This window comes from Lemur catta, chromosome 7 (assembly GCF_020740605.2).
Source record: "Lemur catta isolate mLemCat1 chromosome 7, mLemCat1.pri, whole genome shotgun sequence".
NCBI lineage: Eukaryota > Metazoa > Chordata > Mammalia > Primates > Lemuridae > Lemur > Lemur catta.
Window position 1 is genome coordinate 78,061,639 of NC_059134.1, and position 25,283 is coordinate 78,086,921.

Below are 25,283 nucleotides of genomic sequence, written 5' to 3' on the forward strand. Positions count from 1 at the left end.
AATCATTTCCCATGTGGTTATTTGGTCCTGGTCTATGTAGCAAATTTTCAAAGTCATTTCTGTATAATAAAATCAAAGTCATTGGAATATTATAGTATATAAATTTACAACTGCAAGGCTTGTTTGTTTTGTTCTGCGTATGCCTGCTTAATATTGGATGGTTGATAAAATCTCTTGAGTTCACTTCAGTGTGTTGCTATAGGATTAGTGAGATTTTGCTACCACATAATTGATGGATTTTCTGTTAAACAGGCATCTCTTTCTTTCAGACACTTGCAGAATTACAAAATCCTGAATATTAAGATCACAACAAATGTCTATTTTTATAAAACTATCATAATATAGTTTTAGAGTAAACTTGTGTTTAGAATGCATAACAAATGTGTATATACTAAATCCTAAAGAAACAATATTTCTAATAATTGAAAAATGTTCTTTTTCTATTTGATCAAATGTAAAGGTAAACTAGAAAATTAATACTGTATCATGTGTCATGTTTTATTATCTTTTATGTGTATTATTGTTTAAGTTCATGAAATGAAAATTCAGTTATCAGTTATTCCAAATGATTATTAAAGTGTCTTGATTCTTACTATAACCTACTGCTTTACATTTTACTTATTTTAAATAGTTCTCTTTTATGAATAGTTCCTTGCCTGTGTATGCATGGGGGAAGGAGTATAATAAGAAAGGAGTTTATATGACATACTAAATGGAAAAAAAGAATAGTAAAAATCATAAAACTCAATCTGTAGATATTTTGGAAAGTGGGAAATTGAAATAAAATATGCCCATATAGTTTTAATTGTGCTTTTCCTTTCTTCAAGTAGGAAAATATTTTGTGTGTGGTTAATTTTAACCAGTAAACATTACAGAATACATAATGCACAGGCAATTATCCTGCTTTTAAAGATCATCATTTCTCCAGGCAGGTTGAGAGGAAATGGCTGTAGTTTTACTATAGCTGCAATTTATCTTTTATTTACAAAGCATTTTCACATTCAATTATCAAAGCATCTTCAAAATGACCCTGCAAGAAAGGCAGCACAGAGTAGCTGGTTTTGCAGATCAGAAAAAATAAATGACTCCCTTACCATCCCCACCCACAGCCCCGCCCTAGCTTTCACAGCCGGTTTGGCAGAGTTTTTGCTTTAATCAAGTTCTTTTGACCTTTTAATCCAGATTTATTTTCAATTCCCATAGAATTATTTGAGCTTTCCCCTGATTTTAGCAAAGGAATTTAAAGCTCCATTAGAAGTCATCTTCACATTATGCCACAAAATCTTGAGTTTGCAAGACGTCCAATACAGTAAAGGTTTGACAGAGGTTAAATAATGTGTTAGATTATGTTGGTGGCTTGGTGATGGTAGTTGTACTAATGGAAATCGTAGCAGTAATACTCTTTCTTGTCGTTAATATCATTAACATTTATTGTGTGCTTACCATGTGCTGTGTCATACATTATCCATTTAATTCTCAAAATTTTTTTTTCAGTTAAGAGATAAGAAATTGAGTAAGGCTCAAAGAAATTAATAAACTAGATCCTTGCATTCTAATATTTAAATCCAGACTGACAACATTTCACCATCAGACAACATTTACTCCTCCACAGGAAGTGTGTGTGCAAAGCCTGAATAGATAATGCTTGTTTTCTGTTAGCAACATAAGTGATGGTCTAAAAGTCCTTTTATTGAATTTCTTTAAAAAATATTTAAAAATTCACATTAACTTCCAGTTTGTTTTTAATGTTATCAGAGCTAATAGGACCATGGGTGCTAAAATCCCATCACAATTTTCTAAATGTGATCAGAATTCCTCCTTTTATTTTATCCTCCTAGCTACCTAATGAAGGAGAATAGATGGAATTACTTACTCTCTAGAAATGAGGATTCTGAAGCTTAAAGGTTGGAAATGTTTTGCCTAATTTCAATTATGGTCAAATTCAGCACTAGAACATTCATCTTCCAACTCTTACCCCATTGTTTTTTTCAACTATGCTAAATTTAAAAAGCTGGAGTAATTGCTATATAAGCTATTCAATGTTTTCTACATGTCAGTGCACTGGCCTCTGGGTTATGGTGGTATTTTGTGACATTAGAGTCTGTTTTTGTAACAAGAAGAAGCAAAATGAATCTTCAGATACTACTTATTTATTAATTTAGGCTAGAAAAAAATATTTGGTCCCTCCAAAAACAAAAATAGCTTAACATCTAAATGATAACCTTACTTGGCAAAAAAAATAAATAAATAAAAAAAAATAAAAAAAAAATCTAGACAATAACATGCTAAACTTACATTAGGATTTGATACATATTTCACATTACACATGATAATTTTACTATATTAGACTTGAATAAAATAATTGCTAAGGTACAATATTATAGCTAGGTGTGGTGGCATGCATCTGTAGTCCTAGTTACTTGGAGGCTGAAGCAGAAGGACAGCTTGAGCTCAGGAGTTCAAGGCTGTAGTGAGCTATAATCACACCACTGCACTCCAGCCTGGGTGACAGAGTGAGACCCTGTCTTTGGAAAAAGAAAAAAAAGCTACACTATTAGCTGCTTATCCATTGCTGTGCTAAATTTTTTCTGAAGTTCAAGCAGAGTTGACCAAACAAATATTGATATAAGTTGTACTTGTCTAGGAAAATATTCCATCCTGCTACTTTGACTTACTATTACAGAGGAAGTCCAAGATAGAAACTCATAGTGTATAAATATTACCTTTTTGTAGTAAATATTCTTATAGTAATTTAGAATTTACATATTGAGAAGCAATCTCTGAAGTCAATCTCTTCTTTCCTTTCCTTTTTTTCTTTGTGAAATAAATGACTTCGGTCAAGATATATACCACAATAGAACTAGGTTATGACTATAATCTAAAGCTGGGACCAAAGTATCCTAATGTCAGATTTCTCGAAATAGTGTCCTTACAGTATATGTCTGATGTCCATACTAAACTTCAAAGTCTGCTGAGTATAGTCAGTGGAGATAGCAGCGTGGACATCCCCTAGGAGCTACTTAGGAATGCAGAATCCCAGGCCCTACCCCAGGCCATTGAATCAGCATCTGCATTTTAACAAGATATTCAGGTAGTTCATATGCCCATTAAGAGTCCTAAAAGTGCTGCAAAGGCTCCTTGCCTCAACTTTTCTTTTCGTTAATGATCCAGTTTAAAGTAAAACACCTATTTGCAATTCTCCAGCAAGGTCACTATTATTTTTATTTTATGAGGGAATATACTGAGGCCAGAAGTTAAATAACTTGTACAAGGTCACACAGTCAGTGAAATGTAGAGCTCTATTTTAACCCACTTCTGCTTGACTCAAAGCTCTCTCTGTTTCTGTCACACTTGAGAATCCCAGTGCCACTGAATGAGTGTCATAGCCATTTATTTCTTTTCAGCCTCCACTTTTGTAGAGACACATTGCTTTGCTTTTTTTATTCAAAGAATCAGAGAGTAATCTATGTTTACATATGTAGAGATATACTCATAGATACATATACACACAGCTTTAATAAATATATCATGCTGCTTTTAAAAAATACTCTTTCCTACTACCATCTTTAGGTATGATTCTTAAATATTTACCACAAGGTTTTTTTCATGAGGATAATGTGGTTGCCCTAAAACAGTTTAAACAAAGGCAGGATTTAGTTTGTTTTGCTATTTATTTCTTTTGCATGGGAACATAAGGAGTGCATGTGTGTGGGGAGTGGTGGTGGGTGTATGTGTGTGCATGTCTTTTTGGAACTCTTTGTTTGGTACTTCAGAGAGCTGTAGTGTATGGTCGGCATGGTTCTAGAATACAACTTAATGTGGTTTTAAATGTGACTCTGTTCCAGGGTGCAAAGTTATTTTAGAAGAATCAAAAACTGGATGGCCCAAAACCCGATGGTTCTTGACAAGTCCGCTTTTCCAAACCTAGGGGAGTCAGACTGCTATACTGGTCCCTTCAGCCGTGCACGGATTCACCAGTGAGTTTCCATCTCTTGTATCCTCCCACCTGCCTTTATACTTTTCAATATTAGAGTCTTGTTTATAGAATAAAATTATCTAGGACCATCTCTATTGTTTACCAAATAAGTCAGAGAACATAGCATTTCATAAAAATACATACTTATGAATAACACTAAGTGAACATTATTAATTCTTTATCAACTTTATGATTTACAGACTTTCAAGTAATGAATAATGAATTGTAAACCCACGGGCGGGTAGTCTAGCTCCCAACTCTTTCAAAATAACTATAATGATAGTAAGTCACCCAGGTGAAATAACAATAGTGATAATAGAATTGTTATTAATTAGCATGTTTAATTAATTCTAATTAATAAATTATTATAACCATATTTCACTTAATACATATATTTATTAATTAAGTTATCCATTTTAGTTTACTCTTATTAAACTAAGGTAAATGAGAATTTTTTAGGAATCTGTTGCATGATTCTCTCTCTGCCTACCTACCTACATATCTGTTTTTGTATTAATTCAACTAGTATTTGTTGAGTTTCTACTTGACACAGGTTGAAGTTACAAAGTTTCTGCCTTCGTGGTACCACCAGTCTAATGAGGCAGACAAAAATGTAAATTTACAGTTAAGTAGAGTGAACATAAAGGTAGAAAAATGCAGTTTACTAAAGGGCTATGGGTGTAGGGCCTACTTTGCTGTACACCATTCTGGATTGAACTATATTTTGAAATGTGGGAGATTGAAAAGATGGATGAAACAGCATTCGAGGCCATCAAATATGTAACATAGCCTGCCATAAACGGGAAACCCTCTCTTTCTTGATATTCTGTTTATTCTATTACTTATTCTTGCAGGTGGATCTAGAAGCATCCTTTCTAATGCCAGCTTTAGAATGAGAGTGGGAGGAGGGGTGGAAATCCACTGACTGCCAGGCATAGATAGAGAGGTCGCACTTTGATGGAAGCTCCTTCAGCTTTCTGCTGCATGTTTTCAGGACCTTTAAGGATCTGTGGTACAACAAATAAAAAACATTCTGCTCTTTGTTTTTAAATCCCCCAAACCAGTGTGATCCTTGGAAAATATCAATCAGAACACACAACTGCCTTATTTAAGACTCCCAAATATCTCCCCATTTGTACTTTTTTTAAAAATTCAAATTTCTTATCATCTACTCTGTGAACACAAATGCTGTAGTTCCTGCCCAGCACTGTCACTTCATCTGCTGCATTTTTTTTACCACCATTTCCTCATTCCAGTCATATAAACTTTGGTTCTTGCCATCAAAAGCTCAAGCTTAGTCCCAACTTAGAGTCTTTGTTCTTGCTGTTCTCTGCCTGACATGCTCTGCCCCCAGATCTTCATACAGCATATTCTTTCTTACCATGCAGCTCCCACTCAACCATCACCACCTCAGAGACAGCTGCTCTGAAAACCTGACCTAGAGTCCCCTTGTCCCAGTCATTCTCTATGTCATTATGCTGTTTCATTTTTCTTCCTAGCAATTATCTGAAATTACGTTATTTATTTATCTATTTATGTATTATCTGTTTCATCCCTCCCATAATGTAACTCTATGAAAAAAAGTAAAAGAAATTTATATGCTTCAGAAATATTTGTTCAGGGAATGCTAAATCAATTTCATGGTGAAAGAGGCAGGTAAACATTCCTTCTTCTACCTATAGTTAACAGAACTCTGAATTTGGCATGTAAGAATACAGATATAAAAAGCATAATATAGAATATTGGAGGAACTCAGAGTCTAGTAAAATGGACAGATGTACAGATAAATCTAAAACAAGACAGAGTAAAATCAATGTGTTAGGAAAGGCATAAATAAAATGTACATTTTATAAGAAAAGGAGAGCCACTTCCAAAGTAGAAGATCTAGGAAGCCTTTTTGAAGGAGACAGCCCTTTTTAACAGGTAAAAATATGGAGCGACATGGGGAGAGGAGGAGAAAGAGGTATCAGAAACAGAGCAAAATCCAGAGGAAAATAAGCACAGGATTTTAAGGTTATGATAAATTATACAATTTAACAGATGATCAGTTACAAGAAGCCAGAGCTATTAGACATAAAACTGAGGAGTAAGTTGGAGTGAACTTGTAGAGAGCCTTGGAGAAAAATAATAAATTTAATTATGCTCATCAAGAGGAGTGCTCTAAGGATTGGAGCTGTGCTTTAAAAGTCAAGTGAGAAATTGGATGTCAAGTTAGGACACTCTTCTCATAACTTAGGCAAGAGACAATAAGACTCAGATATGAAGAGCTGGTGCCAAAGCTGAACACAGGTGGTTCAGTTAGAAAAGTAACTTAGTCTGGCAACTGTTTAAATATGGAGGGTGAAGAGGAAGCTTAGATCACAGAAGATCTAATACTTCAGGACTACATGCCTGATGAAATGGTGGCTTATCATTCACAGAGAGAAAGCAACTGGAAACAGAAATGTCAGAAGCTGAGTGAGTCCTAGGACACTTCCATTGTTTTGGGGCTCTCGCTATATTATAAAGCAAATCAGACCCTTCCTTTCCTCTTGGGATCACCTGTTTTTTCTTTACATCATTGGCTGTCGCATGGTGCCTCCTTGTTACTGTTCCTACACGGGGACAAGATAGGGCATCAAAGGGAAGGGAGGACTGTTGCTTATTGTTAAAATTTTGAAAACAAGATGAGCTAGATTGGAAATTGTGGTATGAGGATGAAATCAAATTTTAATGTGCTCTATTTGGAAATACATTGCATAAGACAGTACAAAATTGATGGGAGGCAGTGGACAATGTACTCTTTGCTTGTTCCAATGCTACACAAGAAATAGGAGGACACCTAGACTTCCATATAAACTGAAAGAAGATACTATAATGAATATTTCATAATGCCCTGTATCATTAATGAGTAATTCCTTTTTCTCTGTCAATTGATTTTTTTAAAAAGGGGATGATTTCTCTTCCGATTTATTATACTTCATATGCATCAGCTTTAGTGGAACTTGTAACTATTGCTATTCTTTGAATATTAAAACTGATCCCTTTATCTTAACAGCTTTATAATAAACAATAAGGACACCTTCTTCAGCAATGCTACTCGAAGCAGGATAGTCTATCACATGCTGGAACGCACCAAATATGAAAATGGAATATCAAAAGTGGGTAAGAACAGTAATTAAAAACATATAGAAAGTAGAATTTGCTGATACTATTTATACCCAGAACTATTGTTTTTTGAACAACTGAAGCTTTGCCTTCATTCATGAAATATGAGTGTATAGCACATTAAACACAAACTCTATAAACATTCTATTTTGCAGCCCTTCAGTAAAACAAACAAACAAAAAAAAAACCTTTGTGAGGGCATTTGGCCACATGTCAAAATTTGAAATGTGCAAACACTTTGAAATAGAAATTTTATTTCTTGAAATTTATCCCAAAGAATAATCAGACTTTTGAATATATGTATTCAAAAATATTTGAATATATGTAAAAATTGATTCATTGTGGCTTTGTTTGTAATAAAATAGAACTAGAAATATCTTAAATGTTGACCACTGTGGACAAATAAGTTAGGCTGCATCCATTTATAATGGATCCTTTGAAAATTATGTGACATTTATTCACTCTTAACACAAATTTATCAAGCATTTATTATGTGCTATATTTTATATAAAATGTATGACATAGACCCTTTACTCATGGAGATTGAAAATTAGTTATTAGTTCCCTATTTATTGACTTCAAAAGATATCTACAAACAATAAGTCTAATGTAATTCTATTTCCTAAATGCATATGTATATAAAAAGAAAAAACATCTAGAAGACTATGTAAGATACTTTTTAGAGGTTACCTCTGGAAGGAAAAATAACAGTTAATTTAAACTTTTTAAATTTCTGTGTTGTTTGACTGTTTAGCAGTATGCTTCAACATGTAATACAAGAGAAAATCTAGAATATTTCACCTAGAAAAAGTAAAAAAATTATAAAGTTTACATAGAGATGAGTAGAAAACAATAGGTAACAAATAAACTATACTTTTAATTATAAGGGTGAAAAATACAAGATGCCTGAAGATATCAAATATGTCACTGTCCTCATACGTGAGGTGGCTATGGATGTCATTTGGATTATTTAAAATTTTTAAATTAATTTGTTGTTCCAGGTATATTTATGTTGCTTCAGAGGGAATTTTTATTTAAACTAACTCAAGAACCGTTCTTTTCTTCTCTTTCCAGGGATCCGTAAACTTATAAACAATGGCTCATATATAGCAGCGTTTCCCCCACATGAGGTATTTGTGAAATATATTTTTCATTTAAAAAAATGGTTTTCATGCTCAATGCTTGATCCCATTGTTTTCACTTCAATCTGGCTGCACATGCCCAAGAGTGTTCAGTCAGCAAGTGGCCCTGGCCTTTCTGAGTCCCCATGGTAATCTTGTGGCTGTACACTTGCGACTGTGTTCCAAAATCCTTCTGCAGTTTGCCCCATGCTGGGAATCCCAGCAATCCTGGAAGCTCTGGCTGCTGCCCTCTGCTCCAGCACAGAGCTCCATGCTTGATCCAGCTTGAGATCCACACCACTCCACACAGGGCACATTCCCGGTTTGTGCCTACTACTCTGGGATACCTGAAAATCTATCAGCCCACAGCAAAAGCCTATAATAGCTCATTTCCTACCTGATTCTCTGCCAGATTATTACCTCCCTGCCAGTTTTAAATAGAAATGCTTGATGCAAGCTGTGATAGGTCCTGCCCACCATCAATGACATTTCAATCAATTTTAACTTCTCCTGCCCTCTCCCCTGTATTCTTGACTTTTTTCTTTAAGGAAATTTTACATTTTAAAATAACAATGGGGCCTTTAGAGGTTTTAGTTCTGAACTTTCAAAAACCATCACTCTTCTATTTATAAAGTTAAGGCTAAGGACTCGTCATAGGACATACTACTTGAGAAATTTGCAGTCTGGTATAACTAATAGTAGAAAAATGTATTGAGTACTTCCTATTTGGCAGTGAGCTAAATGTTTTGTATGGATTATCTCATTTAATCCTTGCAACACTGTTTGAGATAGACAATAATATTAACTCTTTTATGTACAGATAACTGAGGTATAGAAAGGTTAAGTATGAAAGGCACATTTTTGAGCCCAGGAAGCCAACCTCCAACGTTTATATTCATTATGGTATACCTACTTATAGTAAGAATAGGAATAATAATAAAAGGTAATACATTTGTGTGTTTTACGTGCCAGGCCCTGTGCATATATTTTCCATTATTCTGACAATAACCCTGGAGGGGTAAATATTATTATTATCCCCATTTTAGACATGAAGAAACAAAGCTCAGAGAACATAAAATTCCATGTCAAATACCACATAAGTATAAGTGGTAAAGTGTTTGGAGAGGCAAACCTAAGGCCCTAGGAGAGCCTCTGTAGCAAAAGAAGGTTTGGATTGTTCTCTGTGTAGGTAAATTTCTCTACGTAATTAGGCTGTGTTCTGACAGTTCATTTGACAGTTTCTTATATGAAGTTTGGGATATTATAAATAGGTTGTAACTAATGGTCATTTTTCCTTTTTGCTTATAATTTAGTTGAAATACTAATATATGGAACACATACACAAAAAGAATAGAAAACAATATTAGTGAAATATAGTAAGTAAAACCAAGTAGAAAGTCAGTAAAAAGGACTCAGGAATTTTGTATTGATTTTAAATGCTACTTACTTGAGGGGGAAATAAAACAATGCTTTCTAAGAGGAAATGGAGACAATGGCACTGATGATAATTTGATTAAGGACACCTCATAGTTTATGGATTTTTTTCTTCTTCCTTAATGCAGGAAATGAGTGCCAATCTCATAATTTTTATTCCTAGTTGAAATTTGTTTTTTTTCTCACAAAAAGGACAATGGCTAGAGAGGAGAGAAATGAATTTCCAATGGAATTTGGCATGAAAAGGAAAAAGGGAATATATATACATACGTATTATATATTGACATATATATGAGAAAGAGTTTTCCCAAGATATTTCTAGAATTAATAACTCCATCAATTATGAATTATGAATAGTGGAAACAGGAAAAGCGTGTTGGTGGGAGGAGGGTCCTGTCTCAGGAATGGCGGGGTTCAGTGAATGTACATGATCCTTTGGAAAGGCATGAAAATATGTGAGTAAGCAAGAGTGCTCACTTTGGTCAGTTTTCTCTTGCAGCCCCACTTCATGTCCCTGTCAAGCCAGAATAATGTGGCTGATTGAAGTAATGAACAGAGTTGAAAGAGTAGTATACCCGGTATTCTAAAGTCTTGCATCTAAAACCTCAAAAGCCTTTTAGTCTTTTAGGCTTTAAACACCTTGAGCTACCCTGGGGAAGACAACTCTCGGGCTGCACTTTAACTGTACTTCCACCCTTACCTAATGAATTTGTCTATTTTGTTAGAGGGCAAGAGAGGTGGCGTCCACACCTGCATCTCACTGCAACCTTGCAGCACCTGCAAGCTGGGATTCAGTGTGTCCTCTACCTCATAGGAACCGACAGCCCTGGTTGTCTGGGAACAGTCTGATGACAGTTTTATACTTTTCAATGGCTATAATATATCAAATATACATAAATAACTAACACTAATTGCATATTTCCTGTGTGCCTGGCACTTTATAAGAACCATCCATCTTGGTCTCATAAAACCCTTCCATACTGGGTATCATTAATATTATTCTTATCCCTGTCATCTAGGTAAGGAAACTGAGGCATAAGTCCACTTTCTTTAAATTTTTTAAATTTTTTTATTTTTCATTATTATGGGTACATAATACTTGTGTATACTTATAGGGTATATGTGATGTTTTGATACAGTCATACAATGTGTATTAATCAAATCAGGGCAATTGGAGTATCAGTCACCGCAGGCCTTTATCATCAAATGTTTCATAAAAGCAGAATCATACATTGCGGTGAAGTGAGGAACTTTGTCATACTCTGTGTCTCAAGTTTGGGTTCAGAAAATATATAATCATCACTTCTATTGTCCTCTTTCTTGATCTTAAAAGCAGAGAAGTTCAGGCTTTAGGAAACACTTTCCTCTATAAGAAATATTATATAGTCTGTATAATTGCAGCCCATGGGACAGATTTTTGAGAGGATGTAAAGAATTTGAAAATCCTTTAATTTTTGGAATACCTTATTTGAAGTAAATTTTAATGATTCTACTGCTTAAATACATGACTAGCACTGGTGGCTGAGACCTGTTGGACTTTTTGAATGACCACTTATTCTCCTCGTTAGCCTCTATAAAGGGAAGAAAGCTTTGCTGGGACTATATCACTTCTTCGAACAAGATAATCCTTTTATTTTCTGAACTAAAGATTACAACAGTTTCTCTCAGTGATGATGAAGATATTGTATTTCTTAAAAGACCTTAAATTTCAAACAGTGAAGCCTAAAGTCTGGTTTACTTTAAGTTAAATGAATCCCATTGGTTTAAAAAAAGTAACTTAATAAAGGATTTTAAGGAACTATCAGAGAATTTTTAATGAAAAAAAGACATATAAAGGCATCTATTACATTATTCCATTTATGGGCTAAAGCTTACAATTTCTGAAGCTTTCAGTAAGTTGTTAAATTATTCTGTAAGAGAAAACAACAGTTATTATTTAGTTCAAATTTCACTAGGAGAAGGAATCATAATTTATGTTATTTTATCTGTTCCAGGGAGCCTACAAGAGTAGCCAGCCCATCAAAACCCACGGACCTCAGAATAACAGGCATCTATTATATGAACGCTGGGCACGCTGGGGAATGTGGTATAAGCATCAGCCTCTGGATTTAATCAGGTACTACAAATGGATCAATTATGGAAGGCAAATAATGCTGTTTTGTTGTCATTTTCTTGGACTTGGAATTATTTCTTGTACCTACCAAATCATCTCTATCAGTGAGGATGCACTCTATAAAAAAGCAAGCACTGTAGGATTTTTCAGTAAAAGGAACTTAATGCAAGGCATTGGTTAGACGGAGCATGAGAAAGCTGAGAATTCAAACAGGGCTTCTATGGCCACCAGAGATTAGCAACTGCAGAAAATTACTAACACCTCTGAAAGGTGGAGGGAAAGTGGAATGAAGTGCCCAATCTTGGGCAGGACCTAGACCTAGACCGTGGCTGGGGCTGCCTGCAGAGAGGTGAAGCGGGAATGTGAGGAGCCACAGGGGAGGCATAGCCACTCTGGCGACAGCCCTGAGGAAGACCAACATAGGGAAAAAGATCCTGCCTTTCATCCCTTCCCTCCACCTTCCAGTCTCCTAGTACCTCCTGGCCCAACTTAACCAGAAGCAATTTATTAATACAAGGGAAGTTGGGTAATCTACTTCTCTGTGAAAAATCAAAACAAAGAAAAGCAGGAAATAGGTCTAAGAGCAAAGACAAACATGACTAACACATCTATCTATATATTTATTATGCAACAAAGAGCTTCTCTATTTCAGGAAATATATTCTAGTGAGTAATTGACTTCAACTTGAATTAGTCTTGAAACACTGTTATATTCATGTTTCATATCATTTATTTTAGTGACTGATAACTTTTTGTTTTTTTTAAATCATGAAATGTATATTAGCAAGGACTTAAGTCCATAGCTAACGATAAAAATATATAGAATGAAAGAAAAAGGACCATTTTGTTATTATATTATATTAATATTTAATATATGTTGATATTTTAAACTGCTCATGATATATAAATATTAAAAATACTCATAACTATATCAGTCAGTGCCCCAGCAGAAAACTGATAGTACATTGAAAGGGGCACTTTGAGAGAATTTAGTAAAAGAACTTTATACAGAAGTGAGAACCAGGCAAGGTCAGGGGGTACAACAAATGATGCTGAAGCTCCCAGGGACTGGCAAAAAGTAGAAGGTTTTATTAAACCTAGGCCTGAAGGGGGCAGGGAAGGGAACAGTTGGCAGAACCTGTCAAAATCTATAACCGTAGAAAGGGAGGTGGGGCACCTGACACAAGCTATGACGTTAGGAAGAAAGAAGCCAGGGCCAAACTATGGCCCAGGAACGAGGAAGCCAAGGTAATAAATACCTCAAGATCTCTTTTATCTTGCCTTGTGCTCTCCTGCTGATACCTGCAGTTGGCCAAAAGGCCCATCAAGAAGCCAGAAGAAGAGAGGATCATAGGTGATATGGTCTATAAAGGTGAACCTCCTGGGGCACATAGCAGAAAGAAAAAGGGTAGAGTGTGGGTCTGGAGGTACAAGAGATAAATATCCAGCACCAAACACTTTGAATTTCAAACATGATGTATTTGGGTATATCCCGAATCAAGATATTTTGACTGTGATTCTTTCAGTCACAACAAATTGTCAGATTCTAATGTATGCAGGTGAAAGAATGAATATTTTAGAGATATACGAACACAGTGAGATGTGCTGGTTCACAAAGTCATATTTATTAGGAGTTAAAATGAAGTTAGGATTTTCAAGTGATCATTTTAGTATCACTAATTATCCTTATAGAGCTTATTTCACTTAAGATGATATCCTCCATGTTCATCCATGTTGTCACAAATGATAGGATTTTCTTTTGTAAGGCTAAATAGTATTTCATTGGGTATATATATCATATTTCCTTTATCTGTCTGACACAGAAAGACAAATACCTCATGATGTCACTTACATGTAGAATCTAAAACAACTAAACTCGTAGAAGCAGAGAATAGAATAGTGGTTACCAGGGGCTGGGGGTGGGGACGAGGTGGAAACTGGGGAGATGTTGGTCAAAGGATACAAAGATTCAGTTTGATAGGAGGAATAAGTTCAAGAGATTTATTGTACAATATGGTAGTTATCATTAATAATGTATTCTTAAAAATTGCTGAGCACATTTTAAAAATCATCAGCCACAAAACCTGCTTAATAAAATATTTAATAGTTGTGTTGAATTTTTAACAATGTTTCACAATAGGCATCACAGGATTTAAATTTTAGAACAAAGTCACTAAATGAAATACTTCTCTCTAAAACAATAGATTTCAACATTTATTTATTTCATGATAGAAGTTATTTCAGAAGCCAGAATCCTATCATCCAATGAAATGTCACATGGGATACCAATACATAAAACAGATAAAACAAGAGTGCTATGGTTGAAGTGTGATGGGGAGTCACAATAATGGCAACCCCCTCTTCCTCCTTGCTCTATTGTGGTTTTGAGATACCTCTAAGGATCACCTAGGAATCCTAGAAAGTTGTGAATACCAATGCTCTAATGCAAGAGTACTTTCATTAGCCTTCTCTGCCTGGCACTAGCTTCTCCTGAAACAGATCTGAAATCTACTTTAACTTAGGTGATTATACTTCATTCAAATAATATTGTTGCTTATTTTAACTTTCAACAATATGTAATTTTAAATCTCAGGATAATACTGCCTATATAAGCCGGTTTGTCTGTGCAATCCTCCGTCATCATTATCACAAAGATACTCTATTATGTTAGTAACATGTGCTAAAAAAAGTCTGCTCCACCCCACAAAGGAACATTTGTTTAAGGGAACAAATGCCTTTATTGCAATACCTGTTAATATAATAAGCATCAGTGCTGAAGTAAAACATTATTACTATAGAAGAAATGAATATTATATTGATCTATGTTTCCTAGGAGAGAGAAATAAAAGGAAAAAATTGGGTAAGTGATGTTTAACAAAGGATGACTCCAGGTCTGCACCTGGTAGCATATGCACAAGATTTAACTGGCACAATACAGAGAATGAAGTAGAAAGGAAATAAAAAGGAATCCTTGTTAAGGAATGATGACAAGAGAATTTCTTCTTAGCAAGAATCACTGCTCAGTGCAATATTCCCAAATGAACTGTAAAGTACCAATCTTTATCACAGGAACAAAACTGTGCTAAGTAACCATATTTAGAAGATGGAGACCAAACAACTGTAGAGAAGTCAAGAATTATGATTTCTGACCAGACTGTTACACACTGTAGAACAGGTAATATTGGCAGTAGGGTAGATGAACAAAAAGCAATTCCATGGTTATTGCAACTGCCTTATTCATCTGCCATTTCCATTTAAACTATGTTCATCACCTAAAGGGGAATAAAATGGATTCATTCTCTTAGCTTCATTCAACATTTCCTAGTGAAGGAGCACACAGGTCTGCCTTCAAGCAGCTTACAGTCTTAGGGGGAAGGAGAGGAATGCAGGAGTGACAGATAATTGCCATCAAGAGTTGTAAATTTAGGGCACTGGAACACAGGTGAGGGCAGTGTGGGGAGCAAGAGCAGCAGCATCTAACCAGGGTCTGAGTGGAAGTAAGGGAAGGTTTTCTGGAATAAGTAATAGAAAGTGAAGGAGTTTCTACATGGCAAAAGAAATAATCAGCAGAGTGAACAGACAACTTGCAGAATGGGAGGAAATATTTGCAAACTATACATCCAACAGGGCACTAATATCCAGAATTTATAAGGAATTCAAACAACTAAACAACAAACAAAATAAAACAAAATAAATAAACAAAAAGTAAGCTAAGGACATGATAGACATTTTTCAAAGGAAGACAAATAAATGCCCAACAAACATACGAAAAAATGTTCAACATCACTAATCATCAGAGGAATGCAAATTAAAACCACAGTGAGATATCATCTTATACCAATCAGAATGGTTATTATTACAAAGGCAAAAAAAGTAACAGGTATTGGAGAGAATGTGGAGAAAAGGAAACCTTATATACTGTTTTTGGGAATGTAAATTAGTGCAACCTCTATGAAAAACAGTATGGAGATTTCTCAAAGAATTAAAAATAGAACTACCATGTAATCCAGCAATCCCACTTCTGGATATCTACCCAAAGGAAAAGAAATCATATATCAAAAAGATTCCTGCACTTGTGTGTTTATTGCAGCAATATTGGCAATAACAAAGATATGGAATCAACCTAAGTGTCCATCAATGGGAGATTGGATAAAGAAAATATGGTATTTATATACACAATGGAATACTATTCAGCTGTAAAAAAGAATGAAATCATGTCTTTTGCAGCAACATGGATAGGACTGGAGGCGATTATCTTAAGTGAAACAACTCAGACATAGAAAAAAAATACTGCATGTTCTCATTACAAGTGGGAGCTAAATAATTGTGTACACACAGAAGCAGAGTGTGGAACAATGGACAATGGAGACTCGGAGGAGTTGGGGGATGAATGGTGGGAGGTTGCTCGGTGGGTACAACGTGTGCTACTGCTGTGATGGATGCACTGAAGGCCCTGACTTCACCACAATGCAGTATATTGATGTAAAAAAATTATACTTTTACTCTATGAATATATACAAATAAAAAATAAACAGGGAAAAGCATAAACTGAAGGAAAAGTACTTATCAGATGTGAGACAGGGGAAGAATTAAAAGGTTTTCTGTGTGTGTGTGTGAGAGGGTACAGCATTAAACAACGTAAGTATTGTGTGTTTTGGAAAATGCAGAGGTGAGCTATGTTGAGGAAGATGTCACAAAATGGTGCAGATTGTGTCTAGCATAAGGGTGTCTGGCCAAGGGTGCACATGGAGACTGAAATTTAACCCGCTCTCAGCATCCACCCAGAGGGGAGATATTTTTCTAATTTGCACAAAAGCAGTATGGTTTAGAGCAGCTCTGTGATGCAAAGAATGAAAAGGCATGCTGCTAGGAGGATGGAAAAAAGCAAGAAGTGGGTTATAAAAAGCTTTATGTACCGTATTAAGAAGTTTGGCATAGAAATAAATACACTTGAGAAAATTATCCCTATAATGAAAATGTTTTAAAATAAACAATATTACCGTTATTAGATTAATTAACAAGCAAGAGTATTAAAAATCTTGGATGGAGCTGGTAGCCTCAAGATTCCATCTGAAATGCTGACTCAGTATGGCATCAATAATTGTAACATTGCTCATGTTGCTTTAACTCAGTCCAAGAATTTGCTTTCTCATGCAGGCTATACTTTGGTGAGAAGATTGGGCTATACTTTGCTTGGCTGGGATGGTATACTGGAATGCTGATTCCTGCAGCAGCTGTTGGCTTGTGTGTTTTCTTCTATGGATTATTGACAATGAATAAAAGTCAAGTAAGGTAAGCTATTAAGAGACTTCTTAAAAATGTTTGGCCTATCTTCTGAGTGGGCAAAAGCTTCATAATAATGCTGAGTATAAAAAAAGATTAATGATACTATGATTTAATTTATTTGTTCTTGTTTTTTTTTTTTGGTAGGAGAACACTATTAAAAAAAGCCATTTTATATTCTTATATACAAATTCTTTTGGATAATTTCTAAAACTGTTACCTTTATACCAAATTTCTCTTTCCAGAATGTCCCACAAAATGGTTAAAAATTTAGTAGACAGTTTATATAATTTGCATTTGCATAGCATTTGGTAGTCTAGAATGCCCTCTCAATACATTAGTTCAAATCATTATAATATCTACAATTTTTAAACAATTTACAATTTACAGTGGCATTCCCAATACAATTTCATTTGCAGTAACCTTCATTACCACCCTTGGGCATGCATATCCCTTTTCACACATGAAGGAATCTAATACACTTAAAGATGTCTACACAAAACATTTCTACCACATAAATAGCAGTCTCTTCTCCTCTCCTGAGTACATAAGAGAACATAAAATATTTTCTACTTTGTTCTTACTCTCTAGAACAGATATTTGTATACTTTATTTAGCATTAACTTAAAACATGGAGATGTATCGGATTTGATAGAAGTCAAATGTATTTCATAATGTTGAAGTGTCTCAAGATTTGAAACTGGGAACAACACATTAGCAGGGACAAGAGTCACCCTAGTATTAAAAAATAATTTTAACACATTATATCACAAGTATTTCCTCAACCTCAACTTTGTATGATTAAATTCAAAATATGAAAAAGCATCTCTCCCCTCTCTTCCACAGCTCAACACTTTCTTTTCCTTTGGCTCATTTTTTTACAATGGCCTTGCTACTGGGTAATAATCATGACAGATAATGCTAATGTTAGATTCTTCCTGGGATTATAAAAATTAATTTCCCTGAATTTTCTTTAGAAATATGCATAGCAATTTTGCCTATAAACAAAAATACTTTCATTGTCCTAGAATTGAATCCTGTTCTGTAACCAAATTCCTTGATAATTAGCATGAAAACACAGAAACACTTGCTGCTCAGAAACATTTCATGTAGTCACAGATTTATTTCAGGGTTTTGCAAACTCACTACCATTCTGGAAGGCGGCATCTTCCTGAATAAACTTCTTCTCTGGACATTTCCCATAATCTGTTGAGTCAGTATCTTCTGGAGCTCAGAGGAAAGGTTGTGCTTTAGAGTTATTGTGTCTTGAAAAGAAAAACACTTTTTAAAAATGAATTAACAAATATGAAAAATGATTCTTCAACAACTACTGTAAGTTGGTTTCATGGAGAACATATTAAGAAAGTTTCACCATGCGATATAGACCCCCTCCCACCACTCCAAAACTGAAAATGAACAAAAGGGAATGAAAGGAATAGATTTGCTGTTCCTATTGATTTATGTACCAGAGGAGTAAATTAGGCTCCCTTTGTATGAGATAAGTGCTCTTTAACCTTTAGTACAGGCGTGTTTTAGAAGGCATTGGCAAATTCTTTTCTTCAGTGCTATATGGTATTATATTACTCCTACCTCTGTCACACTATAATTAAGATCCTGTCAGACTTTCTATTCTAAACCAAGATAAGCAGCACTGAATATCTTGACTTTCGAAATGTGGGGACTGAAATTTTCCATTCAAGGTGTCAGACGTGGTTGAGTTGTAGGTGTTATCCTGGTGGGTGAGAGAAGGGGAGAGCAGACTTTTATTTTGTTTTGATTTATTTTAGTATTATTTTAGTAAGCTCTTTTTGTTTATTGCAGGGGAGCAAAATGTTAAAAAGCTGCAGATGTGGGTCTATTGATTATGTTTCTACAGCTATATCCAACTGAATTAAGGCCATATTTCTTAATTTCTCTGCAATCAATTGTAGGAATGTATAACAGTGAACTTTTAGATTACTGTATGTATGCATACATGTATATATTTAGACATCTACATTGGTCTCCCATGGTGAAATGTGATCAGATCTGTACCTGGGAGATGACATAGGAATTTGAAAATGATCAAGCGGGTACATGTGGCCTGGGTTTCAGGACCAGGGCACAGAGCAGATGCCTCAACTTTCTGGTCCATTCTTGCCTCTTTGGCATCAGAACTCACCAAGAAATTTATGTGGTCCTAAATATTGACCAGCTTTTCAAAAGCTGTTGCTTCTTAAAGGATGTCTCAAGCCCTCTCCTGACCCTGTCCTTAGCAATAAGGATTTCTACCATGTATCAGATGTCTGTGGTGTGCCAGGTTCATTATTGATATTCTTTATATCCCAGTTAGATATTATCCCCATCTAGAGATGAAGAAATTGATCCTCTAAGAGGAAGGTGACTTGGTAAGGGGAATATATCTAGTAAGTGGTCAGCTAAGTTTCAAACCTGTTAATAATACATCTGATTTTTTAAAAAAATATATTACTGTGATAAGAACACTTAACATAAGATCTACCCTCTTAACAAATGTTTAAGGGCAAAATATAGTCATTTTGACTATAGTTACAATGTTGTACAGTGGGTCTCTGGAATTTATTCAACCTTGTATAACTAAATTCCCTGTCCCTTCCTCCCCTCCACCAAAGGCAACTACAATGGTACTCTTCTGTTTTTTGTGAGTTTGGCTATTTTAGATACCTCATATAAGTGGAATCATGCAGTAGTTGTCCTTCTGTGACTGGTTTCTTTCACTTAGTGTAATGTCCTCCAGGTTCATTCATGTTGTTGCATACAGCTGGATTTCCCTGTTTTTTAAGGCTGAGTAATATTCTACTGTGTATATACTACATTTTATTTATCCATTCATCAGTCAATAGACATTTGGGTTTTTCCATATCTTGTATATTTTTAATAATAAACATAGGAGAACAGGTAGTTCTTCAAGATTCTGATTTTATTTCTTTTGAATATATATCTAGATGTGGGATTGCTGGATCATGTGGTAATTCTATTTTTAATTTTTTGAGAAACCTCCCTACTGTTTACTATAGCAGTGCACCATTTTAGATTCCCACCAACAGTGTACAATGGCTCCAGTTATTTTCTATTTTTTTAATATAATAGCAATCCTAATGTGAGGTAATGTCTATCATAGTTTTGATTTGTATTTTCCTGATGATTATATCTGATTCTAAAAGCAATGCTTTATCTGTGCTGCCATACTTATTTTCCATAAACTTATTTTCATACTCTTCTCAAAAAATGTACACCACCAGGCAGATAATTCTTCTTCTATGCTTTGTCATATTAGCTGGATCACAGGAAGCATTAGGACCCTGGAGTGAGAGAGTTCCAACATTCACCCCCAAATGGACAAATGTCTCCATACTTTTATTATCTTTAATTGGTAGCAATTATTATTTGTTTGGAATCAGCCCTTTATATCTATCTAACAGTAGATATAAAACAAAAGAAAACCATAATTCCGTGTTTTTTTAGATTATCAAGCTCTGCAAAATAAATTAATAAACAATCCTGGTGGGCACTCTCCCTCTACTGGCTAAGTAAACCACTAGAAGAGACTTGTGATTCTCTGAAATCCCTTATTTTAGGCTTAAAAAAAATATTGTTAAAAGTTGTTTAATATTTTTTATGTTGCATATCGAGGTAAGCTTTGAGCAACTTATAGAAAATGAATTTAATTATTCTGGCAGTAAAAACAGGACCCAGTCTAATGGTTGGGATTCTAGACTTGATGCTTTGGTAAATCTGGGCTTTTGCTTGAAGATTTGGAAGGTGGGAAAGATGATGTAATATAAACCAGCTTCAATACCTTTTTCATACAAAATTTCAATCCATTTTTTGGAACACAATGAATTATAATGGCAAGACCGTTTTAACTAAATTTTCTTCAAGAAGTATGTTAGTATTTCATTTCTAAAATTAGTAGTATTGCTAAGATGCGATATAACCTTCTCTTTCTTTTGGGTTTTTAAAATATATGTTTTACCTGCTTCCTCCTGCTTGATATAGACATCCTGATTACCGGCAAGATGATGAGTGTGAAAGTGGGAGAAGTATAGTGTATGTATAAGACGCATTCCATCATCATCATTAATAAATTATACTTTGATAGAAAAGTTCCTTTTTTACTATGAAATAAACCTTATTCTTCTTTTAGATATGTTATAGATGATGAGAAGTGGACCTACAATAAGAATAACCTAAGTTCAGGCTCCAGAAGCATCTCTTACTATTTCTGTAACCTTGAGCAAGTCCCTTAAATTGAACATTGATTTTCTGTCCTTAGTGGAGATATTTGCCACTACCTGAAATTGGACTGAAAGCTAAACAACTTAAGGATCATGAACTCCTCTTTGCACATTGTAAAGGATCATATTACCATATGGAATTATTACTTACTATTGAGTCCCACTTTGGCTTGAGAGTATATACATCCTACACTTAAAATACACATGCATTCTTTTTTGCTTCAAAGTGTATAATTTTTTATTTTTATGGGTATATATTAGTTGTACATATTTATGGGGTATATGTGAAATTTTGATACAAGTATACAGTGTGTAATGATCAAATCAGGGAACTTGGGATATCTACCACCTCAAGCATTTATCATTGCTTTGTGTTAGGAACATTCCAATTCCACTCTCCTAGTTATTTAGAATGAACAATGAAAATATAGTACATATACACAATGGGATATAATTCAGATATATACATTTTTAAAAACAACAAATCTTGCTATAAACATTGACAATTAAACTTGTATTAACAGTTACATTTTAAGACCTATATTCGAAAGTCTTTAAATTTCTTTCAACATTTCCAGAGAAGATTTACTTAAAGACAGTTTACTCAGGGGATAGTTAGTTGGAAAAGGGCCTTGTATGACAGAGAAAGGCACAAAACATACTCAAAACAGGTTGCTGAGAACTCTTAGTCTTTGAGGCTTTTCAGAAAATATTATTGATGACCTATTCCTGTCGCAAATTCATTTATAATGTATGCTGAGATTTTTAAAACGCAGTGGGCATAAAATTGAAGAGAAAGATGTCATAAAGTTACATCCTAATAGAGAATATATTAATATTTGCATAAATAAAAACTATGGTATGTCATCATGACAGTGTGTGTCAAGGTACTGCCAAGAAAAAAAAGTACAACTCCTTTAATTTCCAGTGAACACTCTGCACCAACATTATGTACTATAATAGGAGTTATAAGTTGTGTGATCACTAGACTTGAGAAGTCGAAATCGTCAGGATTGATTCCAACTCAGCCACTTCCGAGTCTGTGAACTCGGTTAAAACTCCATTGGTATACCTTATAAGATTATCCTGAGGACCATGAAATCCTGTGTAAAAGTGTCTTTGTAAAAAACAAAAAAAAGCATCACCAGTATCATACAAGTATAAAATATGGCAAAATGAAAGAAGCAAACAAAAACCTTGTATCACAAATATCCTAAAGTATTAGCCTGGAGCTACAGTCTGAAGTTCTTCCCTACTTGCCCACCTCTCCCCACCATTTCCATTTCTTCTTTTCCTCTCTGGCTTGCTATTTCCAACAGGATTTGCCGTAAGACCTAAGTGGCTTCCTGGACACAGAGTTTCATGCTTTGCCATTTTTTTTTCTTTGATTTCTCAAGCCAAGAAATTTGTAAAGCCACCGAAGTATTCATGTGCCCTCTCTGTGACAAGAACTGCTCACTGCAGAGACTCAATGACAGCTGTATCTATGCCAAGGTGAGTACAGACCCTCACATTCTCCCCCGAGCTCTACTAAGAACCAGGCAACAAGAAATCCTCCAGTAAATAGCTTTTTACCAAAATTAAGTGTTCTCAAGAGTTTCAACAATTATTAGTGTCATTGACTACTGAATAAAATGTCAGTCTGCTGCAATTACAAATAGAGTATACTTTTATTTGAATATCTTTGCCTTCCTTTGTTTTTATAACAGATCATTGCCAACATAGACATAAAATTCCATTGTAATGATATCTGTATTCTTTTTTAGCAGAGAAACAATTATTTCCATTGCTAATGATTCAATTTTTGTCTTCCAAAAAGATTCATGAAGTTAAAATACTTCTAATTGTACAGAGAAATGAAATAATACACCCCAAATTCCCAGATCACTGCCTATTAGAATTAACTGAAGGGTTTTTAAAACTCTTGAAGCCCAAGTCACACCCCAGAGCAATTAAATCAGAATCTTTGGGATTCTGATTTTTAAATCAGTAGATTTCAAAATTTCCCAGATGATTCCAATGTTCATACAAGTTTAATAAACAGTGAATTTTACAATATTTTTATTTGTGAAACAGTTTTATGGAAGTATAATTAGCATATAATAAGATGTACATATATGAAATGTATGACTTGATACATTTTGTTATATGAATGCACCTGTGAAACCATCACCACAGTCAAGGTAATGACCGTATGTTTTACCTCTGAAAGTTTCCTCACACCCTCTTGTAATCCCTGCCTCCCACCTCTCCCTAACTCTAACCCTGTGCTCAAGCAGCTAACTGCTTTGTGTCATCATAGATAAATTTATGTTTCTGGACTCATGTGAAGGGAGTCATGCAATATATAACTTTTTCTGGCTTCTTTCACAGACCATAAATATTTTGAGATTCATCCATATTGTAGCATTTATCAGTATTCATCTACATTGCTGAATATTATTTCATTACATCTATACCAATTTGTTGATTCATTACCTATTAATAAAAATTTTGGGTTGTTTCAAATTGTTGCCTGTTTTAAGTAGAGTTGCTATTAACATTCATTTACAAGTCTCCATATAGATGGATGCTATCATTTCTCTTGGGTAGATACCTACGAGTAGAATGACTGGATCATATGATAAGTATGTGGTTAATCTTTTAAAAAACTGCCAACCAAAACTTTTTCAAAGTGTTTATACCAGTTTACATGCCCACCAGCAGTGTATGAGAGTTCCAGTTTTCTGTATAGTCACTGAGCCTCAGTATGGTCAGTCTTTTTACATTTTAACTATTCTAATATATGTCAGCATGTATCTCATTATAATTTACTTACTTGAAAATGATTTGATCCTTTTGGGTCTTGGTTTTAAAATATTTGATGTGGGACCACAGCAGTGCTCTATCTAGAGCTAATTTATTCCCACACACACACAAAAAGATTTTCTATATACCCAAATCATTGTGAATAATGAGGTTTTCCAGTAAGGCTGATGGGAATAGGCACTATTCCTGACTCTAATCCTTTCAAATGGTTCTTTCCTTGACCTCAGGTAGTCCCCTCACATACATACTCACTGTGCACCATCTGAGTTTTCCCTCTCCGCACTCTCAGAGTTCATTTAGGGCAATAATCTGTGAAAATAAAAATATTCTGCTTGTTTATTTCCCACATCTCAGAGATCATTGCCCCTTGTTGCCTGATGTCCACCATCTTGCAATCTGCTCTTTTATACATTTTGTGCATTTTTTTGGTTGTTTTTAGCATAGGGGTAAAATCAATCACTGTTATTCTATCTTGTCCAGAAGTGAAGGTCTCTATACAATTAATTTTGACAAAGCTGAGTATAAATTCAGAAGCCACTAAATCTCCTTACTACAAGCCCAAATTTTACTGGTTAGTTTCTGAATTATTTATCTTGACTGAAGAACATGGGAAAAGTCTGTACTGTTTCTACTTTAATTTCTGAAATATATTTAGTTTTGAATTCTGTTAAATGTTCCACAGAGACGATAGGGACTTAGAAATGTGGAGATTTTGTTTGGAGGCAGCATTTTTTCATCACTTTTTGTGAGCTTCAAGTATATTAGTTATTAGATGTATAGACACATGTCCCTTTCCTAGCCCAGGGATTAATATTTCAAAGATATATAACAGCCTTAGGGACACCAACAAATCCATATATGTGTTGCCTATACTTTTATTTGGACAGATCTAATAAAATCCTTTGGCTTTATCTGAATACTGAAGACAAGAAACATCCAAATTTGTAAGAGTGATAAGGTGAGGAAACTGTCTAAGGAAACAAAATCTAGAGGGTGTTTTTCATTGTGCAGTAAATACAACTGTCCTTTTCTCAATAGAGAGAAGTTTGTTTAAGGACAGGTATGATTCAGAAAAAAATTCACTTAATACCTTTTACAAGGAAAGTTGAAAAGTTAGCTTGCAGAGAATATAAGCTTTATTTCTTG

At 34.6% G+C, this 25,283-nt stretch overlaps 1 protein-coding gene across 1 annotated transcript in view; it reads left to right on the forward strand.

Moving 5' to 3' along the window:
• ANO3 (anoctamin 3) overlaps window positions 1-25,283 on the forward strand; it is a 407,322-nt gene that overhangs the window by 303,313 nt on the left and 78,726 nt on the right. The window contains exons 10-15 of the mRNA XM_045557695.1: window positions 3,846-3,977; window positions 7,014-7,120; window positions 8,198-8,253; window positions 11,673-11,794; window positions 16,948-17,082; window positions 22,727-22,823. Coding sequence (XP_045413651.1) covers window positions 3,846-3,977; window positions 7,014-7,120; window positions 8,198-8,253; window positions 11,673-11,794; window positions 16,948-17,082; window positions 22,727-22,823 — 649 coding nt within the window. The remainder of the gene's footprint in view (window positions 1-3,845; window positions 3,978-7,013; window positions 7,121-8,197; window positions 8,254-11,672; window positions 11,795-16,947; window positions 17,083-22,726; window positions 22,824-25,283) is intronic.